We start from the raw sequence: 22,966 nt of genomic DNA, 5'->3' as shown, positions 1-22,966 counted from the left end.
AACACATTTGATGAGTCATGGGTCTATGTGCTTTCTTCATTCTGCGGGACAAGAACTCCTGGCCTCCCCCAATCTAAATATTCACAAATCAAGAGAAAATACTTTGGGCTCAGTTCCAAATTTGATGAAGCATATCGCTGCTCAGCCCACCGCTGCCCGCCCTTACGATACCTCAGAGGGTTTGCTAACATTGTTCGCATCACTTTCTCATTCTCTCTCTCTCTCTCCGTCTCTTAGCCCATTTCTGTTCCTTCCTCCCTCTCGCTTTGTGAGGTAGATCCGTGAGCAGCTAATTAAGGAGTTTAATGCTAGGATTCATGAACATATTATGGGTCAATTAGAGAAAGAGCCTCAGCTCCAAGGTAGGAGTTATAATCTAGAAGGACATTTATCTTGTGCTGAGTGTGAGCTGTTGTTGTGAATGTGTGTTGCTGCCTGTTTGTCTTACCCTGGCTGTCACTTATCTCCCCTCCTGAAATGCTGATCGCGGCATCTTCAGTTGACCAAGGAGAGGCATTCAATTACACCAAGTTCTGTAGGACATAGTCAAGTAGCGGAAAATGTGGGTGTGCCATTTCATTTAATGGGGTCAGCAGTGGCTACATGTGTCTGTCTGTAAATCACTTAAGTGAATGAGTTTGGGAGGTCGGGATTGCACTGATGCCAATACGGCAGTGTTTCTCAGTGTGTGTGTGTGTGTGTGTGTGTGTGTGTGTGTGTGTGTGTGTGTGTGTGTGTGTGTGTGTGTGTGTGTGTGTGTGTGTGTGTGTGTGTGTGTGTTTATTTAAGCGAGTGTGTACTTGAAAATGTTTGTGTGTATGTGTGTTGGCATTTTTCAGCTCACAAGTTTGCCTTGAGGCACTTTTGCAGCGCTGCTATCTCAGATGGCTGATTCAGCACAGTCCTCCCTGTTTTCTCTTCACTCTTGCCCATTTATGAGTGTCCAGGCTAACTGCTGTCTGTCTGTAAACACACAACCCAGGGGCAGAACCCAAATGCACAAATACTCCTCACACCCCATTAAACACACACTGAACAACTTATGGTGATCCCTTTTCCTCAGAGTCAGGGCAATCTTTGTTTGAGTGTCTTTGTGTGTTGGCCGTGTACATGCGTGTGGTTATTCGCTTCACCCAGATGTATGCATTTTATATAGCAAAGATGATGACACATACGTTCTCTCCCCCGCTCCTACTGAAAATGAATTTTTGATCCGTGTTTTATCATCTTGTAATCTCTGCTATCTTCGGAAGTTATTACTTTATAAAAATGCTCTGCAGCTGGTTTGTGCTCCACCGTATGGTTTTTTAAGACTCTCAATGTTCTTGTATTAGTTGGATCTCAGTACTCTCCTCACACATCACATAAAATCTTTGTTATACAAGTCAAGAGAGGTCAAAAACTCCCTCTCCCACGCACTAAAACAGAGGCCCACACTCCCTTGTAAAAACACTATTACCTTTATAAGGCTCTCTTATAAACCATAGACCTTTGTATTCTCTGATACATGCATGAAAGCAATGTTTTTTTTGCACAGGGGGACATCCTTGGGCATTGCAGCTGTGATATGCCTCACAGCTCCTATTGTTTTATAAGATGTTTGTGGTTGTTGTGGTTTGGTCATGTATGTGTGTTTGTATGTGATAGTCTGGCTGTGTGTGGATACTGTTGTGTGACTAGACATGAGGTCAGTCAGTTAGCCTCTGGTGTCTGTCAGCCCCACCAAAGGAGATAGGAGAGCAGCCGCCGTTGGGGGCAGCAGCTTGAGTTGTGTGTGTGCATGATGCCACCTCTTTCCCTCTCACCTTCCTTCTTTTTCACCCTTTCCTCATCTCTCTATCCTTCACTAACAGATCAGAGATAGCTGGCTGAATGGTATGAATGGAAGAGTCATAAGAGCAGGAACCTGCCCTTGTTACAACATAGTAAAGTAGACGTTGGCTTCCTAAAGCCAGCCTCACAGTGAATTTCTTATGAAGCGTGGCATTTTTTTATTAAATCTAAAATGCCTGTTGATACACAGGTCTAAGGGATTTTCTCACTTCGCACTATGCCACATCATCCACTGATTTGGCAGTGAGGGGATGTGCCACCAACTCCTTAGTCAAATCGTTTTTTAACAAGCTCCTTGACATTTTAGTCAGATACAATACAACTATTTTGCGTTGAGCAAATTCAATGTTGCTTTTACTGTTTTATTTTTCTCTAAATATCTAAAATGCTTAACCAATGGCTCGTCGTTTTTTTTAAACCTGACAATATATTGTATTGTCTGCAGAATTATTTGTGTTCTTTGTATATATCTTTGCTGTGCAGTGATTTTACTTTCTAAAAGCATTCTTAAAAAGTGTTTTAAACATTGTAAACAAGTATACCCTACATCGAATTCCTCAGCTTCAGTCAAGCCTTGACAATATTTTACTCTGGAAAATAGTAGCAGCTGGATGCATTGTAAGATGCTTGTCCCATTAAATGTATAACCCTTCCCCCTCTGGAGTTCAGTGGCACCACAGCTTCCTCCCCCATCAGTAAGCCTGCTAAAATATTAGACATTTATCATGGTTATTATAGTCAGTAAATGCTTCCACAAAGTGCAGAAACCCCCACTGCTTTGTATTCGTTTGGGATATGAGGGTAAATGGATTAGGTTATTGCCTGGACAAAGGCATCAACCAAAATAATCTTTGTCCGCCTCCATGTCCTTTAGAATTTAGGACTCCAACTAAAGAAACCAACCTCCACTAACCAGAGACTTTGCCTCGTGTGGAAGTCTTACAATCTGAACATAAACATACTACTGAGCTACAGTATCCAGTAGTATGGTAGCTCATCTTAGTTTAGCAAAAAGATTGGAAACTTATTTTTTTTATCTAAACATTATTCAAAATAAAACACGGGACACTAGGCAACCATTTTCATGCCACTATCAATCCTATTAAACAGTTGTGTTAAAAGAACCGGGAGAATACATATTGTAAAACTGACACTAAGCCTTTTATATTTCTACTGGTGCATGTGGTTGTTGCAGGTCTTTTGGTGGGAAACACTGGAGGTGAAAAAAAAGACAGAACCTTGTGAAATCACTTTTTGCTGGCTGGACCGCAAGTCAGACAGTTCTACCTTACTGATTGCCTCAGCCATTCAGCTGACATGGCTGAATATGGGCCAATGGCCATCACAACAGTGCAAAAACTACTGACGATTGGCCACAGGCACACCGTTATCCAGCAGCACCTGATGACCAACTTTCTACTGGATTCTGGATTTTGAATCTACTGATTGTATACATTAGGATATTGTTCATGATTGTAAATTCAGTAACAAAAGGAATAGTTCAACACTTTTGCCAATAATTAGATGATAAATTCAATCCTCTCTCATGTAAAAAATTACGCTGAGCAATAAGTTCTCTCATCAACAGGGGCAAACAACTAAAAAGGTCCACCTACCAGCACATCTAAAGCTTAGTAATGAAACAAGCAAATCTAATTAGTTTATTCCATACAGTAACCAAAAAAGAAACACGTAAAAATATGTAGTGTTAAAGGGGATGTGTGGGAATATTTCTGGTCAAATTAAATATGCATCTTTTGTCTCAGTCTGTTTTCATCTCTGCTTACCATTCTAGCTGATTTATTAGACCCAGATATCTGACTCATGCATAATCCTTTGTTCATGGTTTTTCTCAGATTTTTTCCCATTTTCTGACATTGTTTTTCTGTTTTCACAGCATGCCCGCCGGGTACCTTCAAGTCAACCCAGGGTCCAGGTCTGTGTCTACAATGCCCTCCCAACAGCCGCTCCACAGCTGAAGCCGCCACCATCTGTGTGTGCCGCAACGGTTATTACCGTGGTGATGCTGATCAGCCGGATGAACCCTGCACGAGTGAGTACATTGTACATGACATGACATAAACACTCCAACAATGTCACACTCTTACATTTTTGTACGAAAAGTACCTTATATAGGAATCCATGTGGGCATTGTCCATTTCAGTGTAAATCTATTTGAAAAAGGAAAGATAAATATATACAAGCCACTGTATTTGCAGAATGACAAAAGTGTAGAGATTTTTTCCCATCTTACTTTGTCTGTGTCTTTCACACTATCATCCAACTAGCACATATTGTAGCATTTTAAAGGGTGTCTTTCCAAAACCCTGGTTGGCTTCTAATTCTGTTCATAATGATCACATTTGAAGGTTTCCGTCATTGACGTCTCTGTCACTCTGCCAGAGAGCTACCTCTCTGTCTGTTGAATTCTAAGTTATTTCCTTCTCTCTGTCTCCTTTTCTTGCTGCTGTTCTTTCTTTCTTTCTGTCTGCTATCATCCCCTGAAGTCCTAATTACTCAGGCAGATGCTGCAAAGCTTTCGACATTGTCCTGCCGTTATCCGCTGGAGATCCAATAAGGCCTCTCACAGCATTGTAGTTATATTAATATTATGTAAAAGAAATATGCTAAGCCTTCCTGACGTTCCCTGCTGACACACAGTTACACAGAAGGAGAGCACTGTTAGACCCCAAAAAGTTTGTTTACCTCTCTTCCTTGAGAAAAAAAAACAGAGATAAAAGAGTGTCGAAAAGCTGAACGCAGGTGGCGAAAAACAAATCTCCAGGTGCACATTGAAATCTATAAAGAGAGACTTGGCCTTTATAATTTGGAATTGAAATTTGCCCGACAGTCTTTCTTCTGTGACATCATTGCCAAAAACAAAAACAACACACATGCCTTGTTCGCTACCGTCGACAGACTAACTAACCCCCCAGTGTCAGTAGCCTCTACATTTCTATCCACCAGGGCGTGCAATGAATTTGCCTCCTTCTTCACTGACAAAATTCAGAAAATCAGACAAGCAGTCAGTGTGTCTGCATCAGGTACAGCAAATGTTTTGTCTCTGTGTCCACTTAACATTAATTCAAACACCATGACACAATTCCATCAGATTAATGATAAAAACCAAGAGGACATTATACAACTTCTGAAATCCTCCTCCTGCTGCCTTGATATTATTCCAATAGGGTTTTTCAAAAATGTTTTTCCTTAAATGGCCTCAGAACTACTTCATATAGTAAACAAGTCTCTTCACTCAGGTGTTTTTCCACAGGCCCTCAAAACTGCAGTCATTAAACCGCTCTTAAAAAAGCATAATCTAGACGCTTCAGTAATGAACAATTACAGGCCCATATCAAACCTCCCATTTCTAGGTAAAATCATTGAAAAACTAGTCTTTCAACTGTTGAGTAATTTCTTGCATTTAAATAACTGTTTCGATGTGTTCCAGTCAGGATTTCGTCCAAACCACAGCACTGAGACTGCTCTTGTAAAGGTCTTCAATGACATCCACTTAAACACAGATAGTGGCAGAACTTCAGTTTTAGTATTATTAGATCTCAGTGCTGCGTTTGACACTGTTGACCACAACATATTACTAGACCGACTAGAAAACTGGGTGGGACTTTCGGAAACAGTTCTAAATTGGTTTGAATCCTACTTAAAGGTGATCAATCATGCAAAATGCACTTTTGTACGTCTTTTATACATGAATATGTGTCCCCGGTGTTCCAGGGAACTCACCAAGTGTCAGAAAACACAACCCTCTCTCTTTTCCTCCATACCCAAATCTCTAAAAACGGGGCTGCAACGGATCTGATACAGACTGATCCAAATTTGAATTTTTTTCTACGTCACAGAAGTGGTGCTCCGCTTAGTGGTCAATTCTACACCTATCAGGTGGATGTGGGGTTGGGCCACCGCCGGCCATTGCCGCTCAAAAGCGCTGGAGACGCTGTGGTACATATACCAGGCCTGTAAGTGGCGCTGTAGTCTGCCACAAAAGCAGCGAAGAAGACTTCCCGCGCATGGTTGCCATGGTTGCCCTTCTGTTTATTCTCCGCTGTGGCTCTTTTTCTCCCTCCCCGAGGCAAGCGTTTGCTCCTGCTGCTGTTATTCATTGCAATCCCTTCCTCGCTGTAATTCTCTCCGGTTAGTCCACCAGCAGATGACAAACACCCACCTTTCCGCCTCTTCCAAGGAACGAGGGGACCATGCAGCAAAGTTTCAGTTGGATTTTTTTTCGCCGGTCAACATGTCCGTTAAAGTTTAAATCTTCCAGACAAAATTAGAAAAGTGCCGGTCAAAGGTCTTCTTTGTTATTTATTGAGCTTTAAAACAAATGAATAATGACTCTATATAATCATATATAAGAATAAAACACAGAGGACGGAGATCTCTTTTTGTCCCCCTCTTCTCCCCGCTGCAGCCTAGCAGCTGATCTCAAAGCACGCTCCCCTCTCCTGCAGGGGGGCGTGGTCAGCTGCAGCTCACAGAATCAGTCCCCTGCAAAAACAGGGCTGGAAAGAGCATATAGAGCGAAATGAGGCATGGCTAAAATCTGTTTGGTATTTTGAAAAAAATCTATATTTATATACTTTATATAGGTATGGCCCTACAATATATTGTTCAAATATAGCATGATAGGCAGAGATGTAAAAAGTAATATATTACATATTACTTTTAAAAAAAAAGTTATATATTACACTACTTCGTTACTCTCTACATAAAGTAACTCGTTACTTTACTTGTTACTTTACTCGTTACTTTACTCGCAGGGCCGGCCCGCCCCTCCCTACAGGCAGATCACGCAGACTGCTAAAGTTCCAAATGTTCTCTTTAGTTCAGTTTCCATTGTTGCATAAGACTGATCCAGATAGCTCCTGAATGTTTTCCTATCTGACCGTGGCTGTCCTCTGTCTCCTGCTATCTGTATTTTGCGCAGTCTATCTCTGCTCACGCTGTTGCGTCGGCGTGTTCTCCTGCGTGTTGGCCATGTGTTTCACTGGAACCAGACACCGCAAAGACTTCAGCCGAGCACGTACGAACTGCGCATGCGTGAGTGGCAATAACTCTCCTTAGCAGCAGGCGGCGATAGTGTGTATTCGTCATTCAAAACAGGCAACTACCGGAAAGCAGAGAAGAAGAACAGACTACGTGATATAAACAAACAACAAATAGCTGTGCGTTAGCTTCACCTTAGCATGTGTTATTTGCAGGTGTTTGTTGAGGTTTGATTATGACTGATTTTAGTAAGTAACGAAGTAACGCGTGTCGGGGCAATGTTAGTAACTGTAGTGTGATTACTGAATTATAAAAGTAGCGCGTTACTTTGTAACGCGTTACACCCAACTCTGATGATAGGTCACCTTTAAAGGACAGAAACAACTTTGTTTCTATAGGTAAATACACATCTGAGTTGACAAATATGACATCTTTGAAATCTTTACAATGGCTTCCTGTGTGTCAAAGAATAGATTTTAAAATACTGCTGCTGGTTTATAAAGCACTGAATGGTTTAGGCCCAAAATACATTTCTGATCTTCTGCTAAATTATGAACCATCCAGATCTATCAGTTCTTCAGGGACTGGTCAGCTTTCTGTCCCCAGAGTCAGAACTAAACATGGAGAAGCAGCGTTCAGTTATTATGCTCCAAATATCTGGAACAAACTCCCAGAAACCTGCAGGTCCGCTGCAACTCTTACTACTTTTAAATCCAGGCTGAAGACTTATCTTTTTGTCGCTGCTTTTAATTGAAACTGAGCCGTTGTGTTCATCAGTAAAGTGGAGCTTCTGTGTGAACTATTCATATCTTAAACTGCACTGTAACTCTTTATTCATGTACTTTTTTTATTCATGTACTTTTTATTCATGTATTTTGTATGTATCTTTTAATGTTTCTTTTATTATCTTTTCTTTTTAATGACTGTTTTTAAATGCCTTTGTCTGAATGTCTTTCATTTTTGTAAACCACCTTGAATTGCCTTGGTGCTATATAAATAAACTTGCCTTGCCTTGCCTTCCTTCGCTGCCGCTAGGGAGTGCCTTAATGGTTAACTGTGTGCGGTCTTCATCTAAAAGCCCAAATAAAATATTATTAAAGGGTGTAAATGTAAATTCAATATTTGCTGCCAAATAATTTGCAAAACATTATGATTTGTGTGGAAACATTTTTATTATTAAGATTTATTTTTATTTTAACCTCTTTTCCATTCTTTCTTGATCTTCCTTAGCAATGGTCATTACAGTCCTTGACAGCGGTCTGTACTACTGGATGTCAGATGTTCTGAAGCCCCATTTTCACCTTGAGTTTTGTCCGCCTTATATGCTGCTTAGCCCCCGCTGAATTAGTGAACGCTCCATCAAGTATAGCATCTGCCTCTACCTTGAGGCCTAGAATTTTCCCATAGCAATTTCCACAACAGCTCCCCAGTGGAGCTTCTTGAACAGATCCCTCTGGATTGTGTTCAGTTTCTGATTGTAGCCTTTTTTACTTATTTCTGCCTTCAATCACACCACTTCAATTGTATCTTCTCTGTCATTTCTGTCCTTCTTTTCTCTGCTTCACACTCTATTTTCCTCTAACGTTCAGTACAATTTTAACTCTGTCAATATCTCAACCTTAAGGTTAGAATATGTATGGTTTGTAATGATAACTCAAGTGCCAAGTGGACATGCAAGCATTGTGCACAGAGCCAACCACCAATCACAATCATTATTGATCTATTTAATAACAACAACCAAAGCAGGCAATATATATATCCCATGAAAAATAAAGTCACTTTTTTCAATACTGTGGGGCCCTACCATACAATCAAAAATGCATGCCTTTAAAAATGTTATGAGACTTTGCATTTTAGACCGTCCCTTTTAACATTAACATCTTAAACCAACTTCAATGCCTCCTCAATTTCGTTGGCAGATTGGTTTTCCAACGGCACAATAGAACACTTCTCTGACGTTTGCCTCATACAGTATAGCAGCTGAGCTTGGTGCTCATGGTGCCCTAGATCTCAGCAGGGGGAGGCAGTGAGATCATCCTAGTAAGAATCTCTTTAATACTGCCAGTCCTGATAAGAGCACTGCTTGAGTAGCTTAAATCAGGCCAATATGTAGCGGCAGAAGCTGTAGCTTAAGCGCCTCTAGACACCATCAGAGGCGCGGGTCCAAGTGTGATCCTGATCAGTCTGATTAGCTTCCTGATGGATTGTCCAGCACCTGGCTCTGTCAGCAGGGGGGCTTCATGCTATAACCCTCCCCCCGCTACTTTTCCCTCAGGGATATGCTATGCCTTGGATGCACTTCAAACTCCTCTCCACCTCCCATACCTCCTTCATCTCAATCCTTTGTCTTGTGCTGACTCCTGCCATGCCTGTGAAAAAGGAACACCTGGTGCTCTATCTCACAGCATGAAGCCCACTCCTCTCAGCTTGGCTATCCAGCATAGTGAGCTTTGGAACAATGGTTTGCATTGCACTGCATCCTGGTCCTTACCTCCGTATGAGAAGAAAATGGATGTACATGTGTTTTGGGGGAGGTCAGCCAGCTCCCGCATGCTGGGCCAGGTTTTTTTTCAATATGTGTGAGCCTCAGAAAGAGAATGACGAGATGAGATGTAACAGACGGGAGTCGGGAAACCAGTGCTGATTGGTCCATAGGGGAGATGAGATGCGGTGATAGAGCATCCTGGTGTGAGAAATGGTGGTAGAGGGAAGGAAATGATTGCAGGGAAGGACTGATGACAAAGTTAGACAGTACATTTTTTTTTTAAAAACATCAACACATTGGCTGTATTTGTATCTGTATGTTTAAGGTAGAAGAAGTGATGGATTAAAAGAGCTGTCTAGGGAAGTTAGACACAGCCCACAGTAACACAGAGTCACATTCAAGCAGGATTAAAAAAAAGATAAATAAAACAGGCTGTACAGTATATGCAAACCACCACTGCCAGCCACCAACCAATTTATGAGAAAACTCTTTGGAATGTTATTGAATCAACATAAACACAGGGGAAGAGAAGGAAAATAGGATGGTTCTGAAGGGTTTCTGCATTCCAAATCCATACCACATTGGCTCTGATTCTTGCGGCTCTTTCTCAATACTCATATCTGGCCCGACCCCTGAAAACCCCCTTGAGCCCTGTCAAACACTGTCTGCACCTCGTAAAAACAAACAAACCCATCAAAATTCCTGACTGAAAGGACAGGGTTATCTATTTTTCCATTTTCCTCTGGAGTCCATTTAGATTTTGTTCTTCTTTACTCTCCTATTTACTATCTCTCCTCTCTCCCTGTTCTGCTTTCAAAGAGACAGAGGAGGGAGCCGTCAAAGAGCATAAATATTCTGTTCTATTATCCAAGTGTTTTTTCTCCAAATCAAATCAAATCAAATCAAGTTTTATTTATATAGCACATTTATAAACGATTTTTGGTCGAGCCAAAGTGCTGTACATATAATAAAAATAGCCTACAGTAGAGACACTTTACAGCAAATACAACAGCACAGATTGTTCAGAATAGCAGTATGAGAAAAACTACACCCTCTGTCCTTAGACCCTCACATCGTTCAAGCTAAAACTTCCAGAGAAAACCCCACAGTTTAAAGGGGAAAAAATGGGAGAAACCTCAGGGAGAGCAACAGAGGAGGGATCCCTCTCCCAGGACGGACAGACGTGCAATAGATGCCGTGTGTAAATCGAAGAGATAATACATTTACAGCATATAGACCGAATATTAGGAAATGCATGTATCTGTAATAAGTAGATGAATCAACGAGGATGTCAGCTACAATCCTGTGGAAGCCATCAGGGAGGCAGCATGCCGAGACCCAAGGCAGGACCGCAGAGACAGGTTCAGCCACGACCCGAACGTCCACGACTTAATCCAGAACTCAGGAAAGAGGATCCAAGACACAGGACTACAGCAAGAGGATCAGCCTCGACTCCGGATCCCGGCGTAGATATAGATACAACACAAGAAAATATTTGGCTGGGTTAATCGGAACAAGAGAATACACAGACACAGACAGAGAGGGAAAAGGTCATTGGATAAAAGTTATTCTTGATAACCCTCTAGAAAGATCTCATGAACTTCCCCACTCAATCTATCAAGACCCGAGCAGAACATGAACTAAGTTGTCAGTTCTGGAGTCAGTTGAGGGTGCCTCCCAAGCCGTCGACTTGCCAGTTTCCTCTCAGTAAATAGCAAATGGAGATAAGTCAAGGTAATTGTTTGGCCTACTCTAATCCCTGGGCTTGCTTGGAAAACATTTCAGACATGCATGCACACAAATGTCTATCGATCGCATCTAAAGCTTTGGGTGCAGTGATTGAAAGTTGGAATTACAGTAGAGATTATTTTAGTCCGAGAAGCTTCCCCATATTCATGTTGCGTGTCCTGAGACAAGTCATGTGGATGCACCCACATCGACAAAACTGCACTGCATGCTATCATAACACTAAAAGTCTATCAATGACCCCCTCAGTCTCTCAGCCAGACAATAGTAGTCCTTATAACATGTTTTATTTCACGTCTCACCAGCCCACACAGCCCTTCTTTATTTTTTCCTAGCTCCTCTGGCTGTGATCAGTATCTCCACACAGGGACCTTCTGTTGATCCCTCGAGACCTGTTTCACGTCATAAAAACAAGCCGTTTGAAGGAAGAGAAGCTCCGGTCTCAGACCATTCAAAGGGTAGATAAGTAAACAATGTGCAGAAGTGTTTATTTCAGGCACTGGGACACTCTTTATATTAGCAGCCAAAAAGGGAAAACTGGGCTGAGGCTTTTAAAGCCCAGCTGGCACCTTTAAGCTTCCTCACACTTTTACAGTACATTTTAATTAAAAAGTGATCCATCTCTCTCTTTTGGTCTTTTCTTGTTCAGAGAGAGGGGTTCAAGCGCTGTACTTGCTTGTACCTTTTACATTTGCTTGGGATGTTCATGCCCCACACAGCTGTAGAGTGATAAAGGAAGGAGGATGGTAGATCAAAATATCTTTACAGCTCAGTGACAGTTAATATGATCAACGTTTATTTTTTAAATAACTTTCTCTAGATTGTCACGTAAAGTGGATTATTATGGGGTATTGTTACAAAGACTTTTACTTGACTCTTTTAGTAAAAACTTTTTGTTTCCCCAAGAAAGGACTTGCATGTCAACACAAGCAAATCTAATTGAGTACATTTACGGTTACTAAAAGCAGTAACAACATTTTAAAACATTTAACTTTAAGCCATTTCAGTCCTAAAAGCTTGAATCATATGGCTCACTACTTACATATCAACATGTATTTCTGCCTTACTGTTCTGTGCTTTCTCGACAACCATCTTAACTTATTTGAATAGCTATTATTGTCTAAGTTCTGCGATTGACACAGCTACTAAAAAGGGTATAATACAAGCGCTTATCATTACTTTGCCGTCCTCATTGCCCTTGCACACATGACCTGACACTTAGCACTGGCTGTTGTGATTGCACAGTTAAAATGGAGCCTTGGAGCTGCTTGGAGGTGCTGTTCTGCTCCTTTAAACATAAGTGAAAGCAACGTGTATGTGAGCACAACTAAATCTGACTGGCAAGGCTAAATGAACACATGCTGAGTGCCTGTAAGTAACGTTCCCAACAGATTAATCCTATGGCTAATTAAAACAGCCAAAGGCTGCATTCTGCAAATCACTGGTTAAGTGGCCGTCACATCTAATTTCATGTGTCTCCCTGCATATGTGAAGCTTGATGTAATTGGGACGAAGGGCTGTAACACCTTGTTCACACCTCAGCCAGGCACAAATAAAATGTCTTCGATCACTGAATACATATACAGAATACATTGATGCAGACAGTGCAGGCATGACTACACAGAAACCGATAGTACCTCTGTGTGTGTTTGTGTCGCATGCATTTTCCACTTGAGCAGATGTGCATTTATTTTCCCTACGAAGCAACTTTGGAGTCGAGTGCATGTGTGTGATGGATTACACAGAAGATACAAGTGGCATGAGTAACATATGAAGTGTCTATTGTGCATTCCCCAAGGGGAGAGGCTAACATGCTGCCAATTCTCTAATATGACCTGTTCCTACCGGCACACACCCTTTTTTTTTTGTCTTATCAATCCATGGACATCTGTTAGCATCCAAGGACCAAATTATGTGTCATCTGACCATGATTCTGGAGCACTAGCTGTCCTTTCAGCCAGACCATAATAATCACACTGTGGAGGTCACACCCTTCCTGTCACTGACCTCTCTGTTGTTGTAGCGCTGAGCTGAGGTTGCAGCAGTACCAGTGCCGTTCCCTCACCCCTCGTGTGTACTGCCGCTTTGTCCCAGCTTCTTAGGGCTGTCCCACGTGGTTCTGCTGCAACAATGATTAATTGTGTCTGTGTTGACTGAAGTAAATGTCTGCCCTTAGCTCAGAGAAATGGGAGTGTTGTTTCATAATATGCTTGAAAATCTATATGTGTGCTTGTTATGTCATATTTGTATAAAGTGTGAAAAGAGACGAGGGAAGAGAGCACAGAATGATTGAGAGCTGAGTAGTTCTTAAAAGGTTTTGGAGAACTGAGCGGATTTTTTGTTTCACAGTAGTCATAGATTTAGAAGTAGGTCAGTTAAACTCCTCTTTTAATGATAAAGGTCAGGCTTTATGGAGGATACACTGGTACCAGATCAGCTCTGCAGGGCAGCCTCACTTAACCTAAGCAGCACTGACTAAGGGCTTTGCCAAGCTTCTGCTTTATCTGCAGTGTCTGGTATCTGAGAAGAAAGAGCTGCCTCTGAGCAGCTGCAGAGACACAAAGTCTCAGCGAAGCAACATTCTACACTGCCATTTGAGCAGATTTGAACTTTAAACTTATTGTGCTTCAATTAGGGGGAGCTGAACAAGCCACTTTTTTGCACCCCAATATCAAGCCACTACTCAAGCAAGGCAATGGTTTTATATTTTCTTGATTTTTTCTTAATATCGTCTTTGAGCTTCTGCTCCAGCTGCAGGCTATGAGGGATTGAATGGGAGCGTGAATCTCCAGAGACACTTGGATAAGAATACTCCATGCAACACTGCATTTTGCTAAATAACCAATGTTTGATAGACACAAATGTTTCGCTGTATGATCTCTCTAGGTGTGATTCGAATAAATTATCATTCAAATTGTGCTGAAGATAAAGAAAAAGACAATTTAGTCTTTGACAACTAAAGTATTACGGGTTTGTAAATTGACTGGATTGTCCTAACAGTAAGGAGATTAATGAAACAATTGTTCTTGATAAGCAATGTGCTTCAAGGATCACAACCGTTCTGATATGAATTGGTTCTAGATGTTAAAGTACACACTCAATTGGTGTACATCTGTTGGCTGTCTATCTACAGGTGTCCCATCAAGCCCAAGGAATGTGATCTCCATTGTGAACGAAACCTCTGTAATCCTGGAGTGGCATTCTCCCAGGGAGACGGGCGGCCGTGAAGATGTCGTCTACAACATAGTGTGCAAGAAGTGCCGGGCCGACCGGCGCTCTTGCTCCCACTGCGACGACAATGTGGACTTCGTCCCTCGACAGCTGGGTCTGACTGACACCAGGGTGTTCATCAGCAACCTGCTGGCTCACACCCTCTACAGCTTTGAGATACAGGCTGTGAATGGAGTCAGCAATAAGAGCCCGTACCCTGCCCAGCATGTTTCCATAGACATCACCACCAACCAGGCTGGTAAGTGGCTGCTACAGCTAGGTGTGGTTTTGGCCTAATGATGATCACGATGACTATTATTTACCATTTGCAATATCATCATCATTTAGCGCAGGGGTGTCAAACTCAAGGCCCGGGGGCCAAATCCGGCCCGCGACCTAATTTTATGTGGCCCGCAAGAGCTTGCAAAGAATATACATTACAATTGGTGTAATTGTTGAATATTTACTTTCAATTATTTGCCCTAGACTTCTGCTTTCAGACGTAGTTATTTCGGAAGATATTACCAGAACTGATAATAATCCAATGCAGGGCCAACAATGTAATATATTATTTAATACATATTATATATTTACATATGTATAATTATATATAATTAAAATCACAACCGGCCCTTTGAGCGCAACCATAATGCTGATGTGGCCCGGGATGAAATTGAGTTTGACACCCCTGATTTAGCGTTATTAACTCAAACAAGTGCTTTATTTTAGTTTATAGTTCTGAAATGGCAAATTATACTATCATTATAATTAAATGCAGATACTCTCATTTAAAAATATCACCATCTAACACAATTTGCAGTTCAGAGTCTTAGTCACTGCATAATGGTAGCTGACTTCAGGGCTGCTCATAGTTCATGTCGCTCCAGCGTGAATAATGACTTTAACGCTTGGAGCATGAGGCCAGTTGGTTTAGTGCAAGTTATACATTCATGCTCTCTTTTTAGACCTTCCTTCCTGAATCAAAGTAATGGCTTTCCCTTCTAAAGACACAATGGAGGAATTGAAGCTCAGACTCAAGACACAGCATCTTACATTTTGTTGGAGGACAAGTACAATTCACTGCACCATCCCTCTTTCTTTTGTAGTTTATATACACATCAAATCCTTTGATGGAAAAAGCCAGAATTTGCATTTCTCTCTGGGAATTCCAGCGATACTTGCTTTTTAACATTGCTAAAGGTAATAATACCTCCAAAAACAACACAAGTCATTTATGAAACCTCATTTTTTATTTCACATCTGGAGGTTGCACCTGGTTGCTTCACATACTGACGCATCTCTCTGTTGTCTTTGTTTAATGAGACTTTGTGTTAAGAGCAATGCCACACAGCAAGTCAGTACTTCTCTCTTCACAGGAGCCTACACCCAAGTTGGAACCTGTCTGTTAATCCTTATATTTATACACCAACACAGCTTTTTGAATTAATACAAAACAACAAGAGAATACATCCAACTTAATTATATCCCTTTGAGTTACATCAATAATTTGCCATGATCCTCAAAGCGATAATGTCTTTGTTGCAATGCTCATGACAATAGACACGTTGAAGTACATGTTTCACCTTTAGTGTTGTATAACAGTCATCCAGATGAAACTCTGTTCAATACTTTAATGTCAGACCGAAGGAGACTGAACCAAGATAGATACAGAGACAGCTGGGTTTGTGTACATGTGTCTGCACATTGACTTTGCCTGTGATGGATATGAGCCAAGCCAATAAAAATGACCTTCCTCCCTGTCGTTCTCTCTGTATAATTGTGTGTGCTTCGCCTCTAACTGTTCCTGTGATGGGACCTGAGCCCAGCCAATGGAAATGACAGGTCGAGGATAGTGTTTTTTCCGGTCCTCTCAGTTCTTCATGCCTTTGTAGATCTTTGACTTACACACAGAAGCACCTCATCAAGGGACAATTATTGACCAAGTGAAACATTTAAATGAGGCTCTCTTCATTTTTCTTTGTTTCTGTGGATGAAGCCGACCCTGAAACTCACAGCGTAAGCTTTTTGGGACCCAATAACCGATATGAAGTGTAGTCACAGTGGGGCAAAACATATTGTTGGTTAAAGTTTATACTGGCAAAGTTCCCATAAGGAAAGAGTAGGGATGGGTATCGAGAACCGGTACTAAGTCAGTACCGGTAGCCGATTGGATGGTATCGGTATACCGTTAAGCCGCTGGACAAACGGTGCTGCTATCGGTATATGAATTACCAACCCAGTCTCACAGCATTTCGTCTTATAGTCACGACATTTAATCTATTGATTCGTGTTCACCAACACGATTTTCCCCTTTTTTTCGTGTCACAAAGAACGATATTAAAAGCAATGTATTTCTATTGGTAGTATGTTTCGTGCCTGCACCACGTCTTTTTCTCCCGTCGGGTCTTGGAAGACCGGAAGCTGTGTGGTTCATAAAAACATTTTCTTACTCAATATCAAGCCACGATTATTGTTTTTATTTTAAATCGTATAATGTCGGACTTTCTTTGCCGTCCGCGAGGAAAATAAATTGGGCTCAGAGCCTCAGAATTCCGAAATCTGTATTTTTTAAATCTTTTTTTCCTTCTAATTTGTTATTCTTTTCTAAATAACACACTGTTATTTACTCAACAATAAAACACAATTATCCTTGTTTTTATTTATTTGTTTGATTCTATAATATTGGGCTTTTTTGCCGTCCGTCAGGAACTGAATTTCAAAATAAAGTCACCGGAAACAGACGTAGGCGATACACACCCACTGAACTGATTACCCAAGATCCTCAGCTATAGTTTAAGCACGGTGATTGGATGTTTTAGCCGCAATGCACGTTGGGATATGGTGTTAATGTGATATGAAATAACTATCAACAGAAAATAACAGCTTGCGGTGAAAACAGTATTTCCGGTCTCTAAGTTTACATAGTAATCTGCAGTAGCCTACTCATCCACTAAAAAACATCAGTTTATCCTTGTTAATTACACAACATTGATTAGTTTAAATTGTGTACAATGCTTTTGTGTTTTCCCCCTTCGATTCTGAGAAACAAATATGTTTTTCTGAGTTTAGGATGGCCAAAGACACTACACTACCCATTATCTTTAGCTAACGTTTGGGACTACAGTCCCTTTTCTTGACAAACCCTGTGATTAATCTTCAAGCTCTGTGATTGGATGTTTGAGTGGCAGTGTGCCAAGGTTACCCGAGCGTCAAACACTTCTATGAAATGGAATGAAACCACAGCAGACAATACAAAACTAGACTTGAACGGGTCCACCCCAACTTTAAAATGTAAAACATATAATTAATAAATGGGTGAAAATCGCTTGTGTCCATAATGTGCAGCATTAATATATACCCACATGACAGCTCATTGTTACTTTTTAATTATACTCCACTACAATTCAGAGGTTAACCTGGTATTTTTACTCCACTACATTTAGTTTAGTTACTTTGCATATTCTGATTAATGATGTGAAATATAAACAACCCTTAAATCAGACTTTAGTTACACCTGAGTAAAATTCAGGGAAGGTGATTGTCAAGTGCCAACAATCAGGAGAGATATTTGATAGTTGGTGCTTGAACAGACTAAAGATTTATCTGCAGATCCATATAAAGCATATTCATTACTCGTTATTCTCTACTAATAGTTAATTAAAGACTGTATAAAATGGCTATTTTGCACATCCCTTTCAAGATTTCAAGATTTTCAAAGGTATATTGACATATCATATACACAACTATGGTGTAGTTATGCAATGATGACAAACTTGGGTCGCAGGTTCCTCAACAAGACATCTATCAATGTGTGTATACCTCCACCATTAAACTGTCATATTTTGCACATGTCTTATACTATCTACATACATCTTATAAGATTATAATTAATATGTATAATATCAGTTAAAATAGCAAGAGAAGATGGATGGATCAGTTAAAATAACTTGCTTCAACATAGTTAACATTGCATGAAAGCATTATATTAGATGTTAAGTACTTTGTCAGGCTTACTATTTATCTGTAGATACCCCCAAAGCTTTTTTCTTATTTAAAAGAAGACCTTAACCCAGGGGTCTCAAACTCAAGGCCCAGGGGCCAAATCCGGCCCGCAACCTCATTTTATGTGGCCCGCAAGAGCCTGCAAAGAATATAATACGTTTATCATACGGTTACATGCCACTTTACAGAAGCAGGTTGCCCATAAACAACATGTCCCACAATGCATCTCGTTCTGTGACATGCGCACTGAAGAGACTTGCAATTATTTGCCCTGGACTTCTGCTTTCAGACGAAGTTAATTACTAAGTTATTATCCTATCCGATAATAATCCAATTCAGAGGCGATAATGTAATATAATACATTATTTTATCTATATATTATATATTTATATAGTTACAACCGGCCCTTTGAGTGCAACCTTTATGCGAATGTGGCCCGCGATCAAATTGAGTTTTACACCCCTGCCTTAACCTAAAGTATTCTTTAATGTTTAAATAAAGGTTAATTAATTTTTCTGTTTTGCACATCCTCCTATTTGTACATCCGGCACTAAACTGTTTTATTGTAGAGATCACTTACAGTATCTTCTTGATATTTTATATTCTATATTTCTATCATTGACCTTCTACCTTCCCCCTATTTTGTATGTACTCTTAATACAAAAATGCAATAACGTGCTTTAACCACTAGGCGGTGCAGGTTAAAAAACTGTCAAGTTTAAAGTATTAACACAACAAATTATACTTTGTATTATTAGTGTAGGACATTTATCAGGCATGAAAATCACTCACCTTTCGGCGAAATTCGCCGTTTTGAATCCAAAATAGGTCGTTTGTGTGATTCATGTAGATCTGCGATACAAATATTTTTGGGGTATGGGGGGGTCTGGGACCCGGAGTAATCTGCGGCCGCGAGCTGTTATGTGCCATCATGACACGCATGGTGTTCTTTTTTTATATATTATAATGCAGCGCGAGCTGTGTGCTCCGCGATGATGGTCTAGCTTCAGCAGCCACATTACCTACGCCTCGTTAATATTAACTGTGCGGTCCGGAGTCACTGTGGTACAGACTGGACCGCTGGTGAACAGCTGTTAGAACGGGCCGTTCAGGTGTTCAGAGCAGAGCTCCCTGTCGGAGCGCAGAGCGTGATGTGCACTGAAAAGTTTTTCTGTCGCAATATTATCGTTGAGCTAGCTAGCTAGCATACATTGTCACTATCTGCTAACGTTAGCTTTAGCCTTAGTTTTCTAATACTTTTTTTTTCATAGGCTATAAACGGAGGTGGTATAAGTATAGATCTTGTACTTGAGTAAAAGTAGAAGCACTCAGATCTTGTACTTGATTAAAAGTAGAAGTACTCAGATCTTGTACTTGATTAAAAGCAGAAATACTCAGATCTTGTACTTGAGTAAAAGTAGAAGTACTCAGGTCTTGTACTTGAGTAAAAGTAGAAGTACCAGAGTGTAGGAAGGAATACTCTGTTAGTAAAAGTACTGCATTCAAAATGTTCCTCAAGTAAAAGTAGAAAAGTATTCTCATCAAAATATAGTGAAAGTAGCGACAGTAAAAAGTAGTCGTTGTGCAGATTGGTCCATTTCAGAATAATATATATGATATGTTTTATAATGATTGATCATGAAAGTGTTCTCAAAGCTGGTAAAGGTGCAGCTAGTTTGAATGACTTTGTATACTGCAGGGTAGCTTGTGGATTTACTCCAGGTGGAACTAAAGTCTGATTCAACACTTGATTAGATTTCACATCATTCATCCACATCTGTAAAGTAACTAAAGGTATTAATACATGTAGTGGAGTCAAAGTACACCATTTACCTCTGAACTGTAGAGGAGAAGAAGAACAAAGTAGCAAAACATTGAAATACTTAAATAAAGTACAAGTATCTCAAAATTGTACCCAAGTATAGTACTTGAGTTTATGAATTTAGTTACTTTACACCAGATGCCATAAAGATAGAAAGACTAAGCCTTGCACAGAGGCATGACAATAGATTTTCAAAATGCTCAACAGTGCTGCCAAAATTATAAACTGACTGCTACACAATTAAAATAAATGCTTTTATATATTTCTATTAGATGTGACTCTTTAGTGTTTCTGTTATTATTAACACTGCTGCTTTAGTTGTTTTGACTGCTAAAATCCTCTGTTATTCCTCATTTTAAAGCCGATATTCCGTGGGGTCGGGGGGCTCGGGTCCTTGTCACCTTTTCCATACCTGATGAGTTTGCATCCCTGATACTACTTAGTAAGGAGGCCATCATATTTTTGATTCATGGCTGAAGTTAAGTTTCTCCAGCTCTCCCCAGGTTGGCAAAAAAATGCATCTCAAAATGCATAAGATTGATGCTTTAAAATATGGAATATTCAACATTTTCTTCCGGGGGAGCATGCCCCCGGACCCCCCTAGAGGGATAATATACTTCTCACCTTTTTGACCCCTGACCCGTTTTCATGCCTGACTTATGTATGTATAACATCTGAAGATGTGTAGTTTTATTCATGTTTTCACATAATTTTACAGGATATTGCTATATTATTTGACATTTTGACCCAAAACCCCTGACTATTCTCTCAACTCAGTATTTACATTCTTTAATTCAAAGAAAATCAGTAATATCTTTAAAAACGACAAGTCCCTGTCTATCAGCTGTGCACCGCTACCTACCTACCAATTGGATCAAAATATAAAAATCAGCTAAATTAGTATTGATACTGCAAGAAGACATATTGTGTGAAGAGAAATTGAAGATGTTGTTTAATTGCTGATATATTTATGATCCACGTCACATATTCAGTTTCGGTGGCAGTTCTTCCAGTTTGTCCAAAGATCTTCTAATCAGGGCTCGATAAATAAAGGACTACGGCAGATGTGTAATATTTAATGCAGCCGAACCGTGTATTACAATGCCGTTATGTGATGACTTTCAAAGAGTAATGCAAGTACACTCGGAATAAAGTATTATTACTATCATTTTCTTTTTATGTTTTGGGATTTCATATCGCATAAACACCATATCCCAACGTGCATTGCGCCTATACATCAAAATCACAGAGCTTCAACCATAGGTGAAGATCTTGGGTAATCAGTTCAGTGGGTGTGTATCGCCTACATCTATTTATTTTGAAATTCAGTTCCTGACGGACGGCAAAAAAGACGATTATTATAGAATCATGACCGAAAGAACGAGATCGCGGATACAAGCGGCCGAGATGGGTTTTCTCCGCAGGGTGGCTGGTGTCTCCCTTAGGGATAAGGTGAGAAGTGCGGTCATCCGGGAGGGACTCGGAGTTGAGCCGCTCCTCCTTCGCGTCGAAAGGAGCCAGTTGAGGTGGTTCGGGGACCTAGTTAGGATGCCACCTGGGCGCCTCCCTAGGGAGGTGTTCCAGGCACGTCCAGCTGGGAAGAGACCAAGGGGTAGACCTAGGACCAGGTGGAGGGATTATATCTCTTTGCTGGCCTGGGAGCGCCTTGGGATCCCCCAGTCAGAGCTGGTTGATGTCGCCAGGGAAAAGGAAGTTTGGGGCTCTCTGCTGGAACTGCTACCCCCGCGACCTGACCACGGATAAGCGGGAGAAGATGGATGGATGGATGGATTATAGAATCAAACAAATAAATAAAAACAAGGATAATTGTGTGTGATTGTTGAGTAAATAACAGTGTGTTATTTAGAAAATAAATTAGAAGGGGAAAAAATATTTTAAAAAATACATATTTCAGTATTCTGAGCCCCGTTTATTTTCCTCACGGACGGCACAACAAGTCAGACATTATACAATTTAAAATAAAAACAATAATCATGGCTTGATATTGAGTAAGAAAATGTTTTTATGAACCACACAGCTTCCGGTCTTCCAAGATCCGACTGGACAAAAAGACGTGCTGCAGGCACGAAACATACTACCAATATAAATACATTGCTTTTAAAATCATTCTGTGTGACACGAAAAAAAGGGGAACATCGTGTTGGTGAACACGAATCAATAGATTAAATGTCCTAACTATAACACGAAATGCTGTGAGACTGGGTTGGGAACCCTCATCCTGTGTGACATATCCGGTTTGTGTACCACTATGATTGGCCACTGTGAATGCCACTCGTCATCTCTCCTAACAGCGCTCTTATTATTGTGAGACTCCCGGGGGCAGACGCAACATCTTGCAAGAAACAGTGTCTCAAGGGTTCTTAACATTTAACAACCTATTAATGATGCATACTCACTTAACGGGAAGAAACTCGGCTAACAGACGATATTAACCATTTTACCTACACGGAACAGAAGTCCAACACCCAGAGTCTAAATCAACACATAGCGAAACGGGCTAACGGCTACTTTAGCACATAACTGGCAAAAGCGATCTTTTCTACGTCATGTTATCTGCACAAACAACATATCACATGAAAGCTGAGATTCCACAGATTCCATTGGTATAACCACAACTCACTGTACTAGCAGCCAGCAAAGAGCAAGAAAACAAATTCACTTTACGTAGCCATAATGATAATTATGTCTTACCTTTGGTGTTTTGTGATCAACAGTTGTGTTCAAGGGCATATAAACGGTTAATCCAATGTCTCTGTGTAACTTTAAAATGATTACTGATAATCCATCATTACAATTATAAATAATAAACGCAATAAACGGATTATAATGGTTAGCCGACCGGA

The 22,966-nt window shown here is 40.5% G+C and overlaps 1 protein-coding gene across 2 annotated transcripts in view; it reads left to right on the top strand.

The window, feature by feature from the left end:
* LOC117461979 (ephrin type-B receptor 1-B) overlaps nt 1-22,966 on the top strand; it is a 179,212-nt gene that overhangs the window by 90,946 nt on the left and 65,300 nt on the right. For both annotated transcript variants that reach the window (XM_034103977.2, XM_034103976.2), the window contains exons 4-5: nt 3,731-3,886; nt 14,202-14,537. In XM_034103977.2, the coding sequence (XP_033959868.1) occupies nt 3,731-3,886; nt 14,202-14,537 (492 nt within the window). The remainder of the gene's footprint in view (nt 1-3,730; nt 3,887-14,201; nt 14,538-22,966) is intronic.

Source organism: Pseudochaenichthys georgianus, chromosome 17 (assembly GCF_902827115.2).
Source record: "Pseudochaenichthys georgianus chromosome 17, fPseGeo1.2, whole genome shotgun sequence".
Taxonomy (NCBI): domain Eukaryota; kingdom Metazoa; phylum Chordata; class Actinopteri; order Perciformes; family Channichthyidae; genus Pseudochaenichthys; species Pseudochaenichthys georgianus.
Note: the sequence above shows the minus strand (reverse complement) of the source record. Positions and strands in the feature narration are given on the sequence as shown.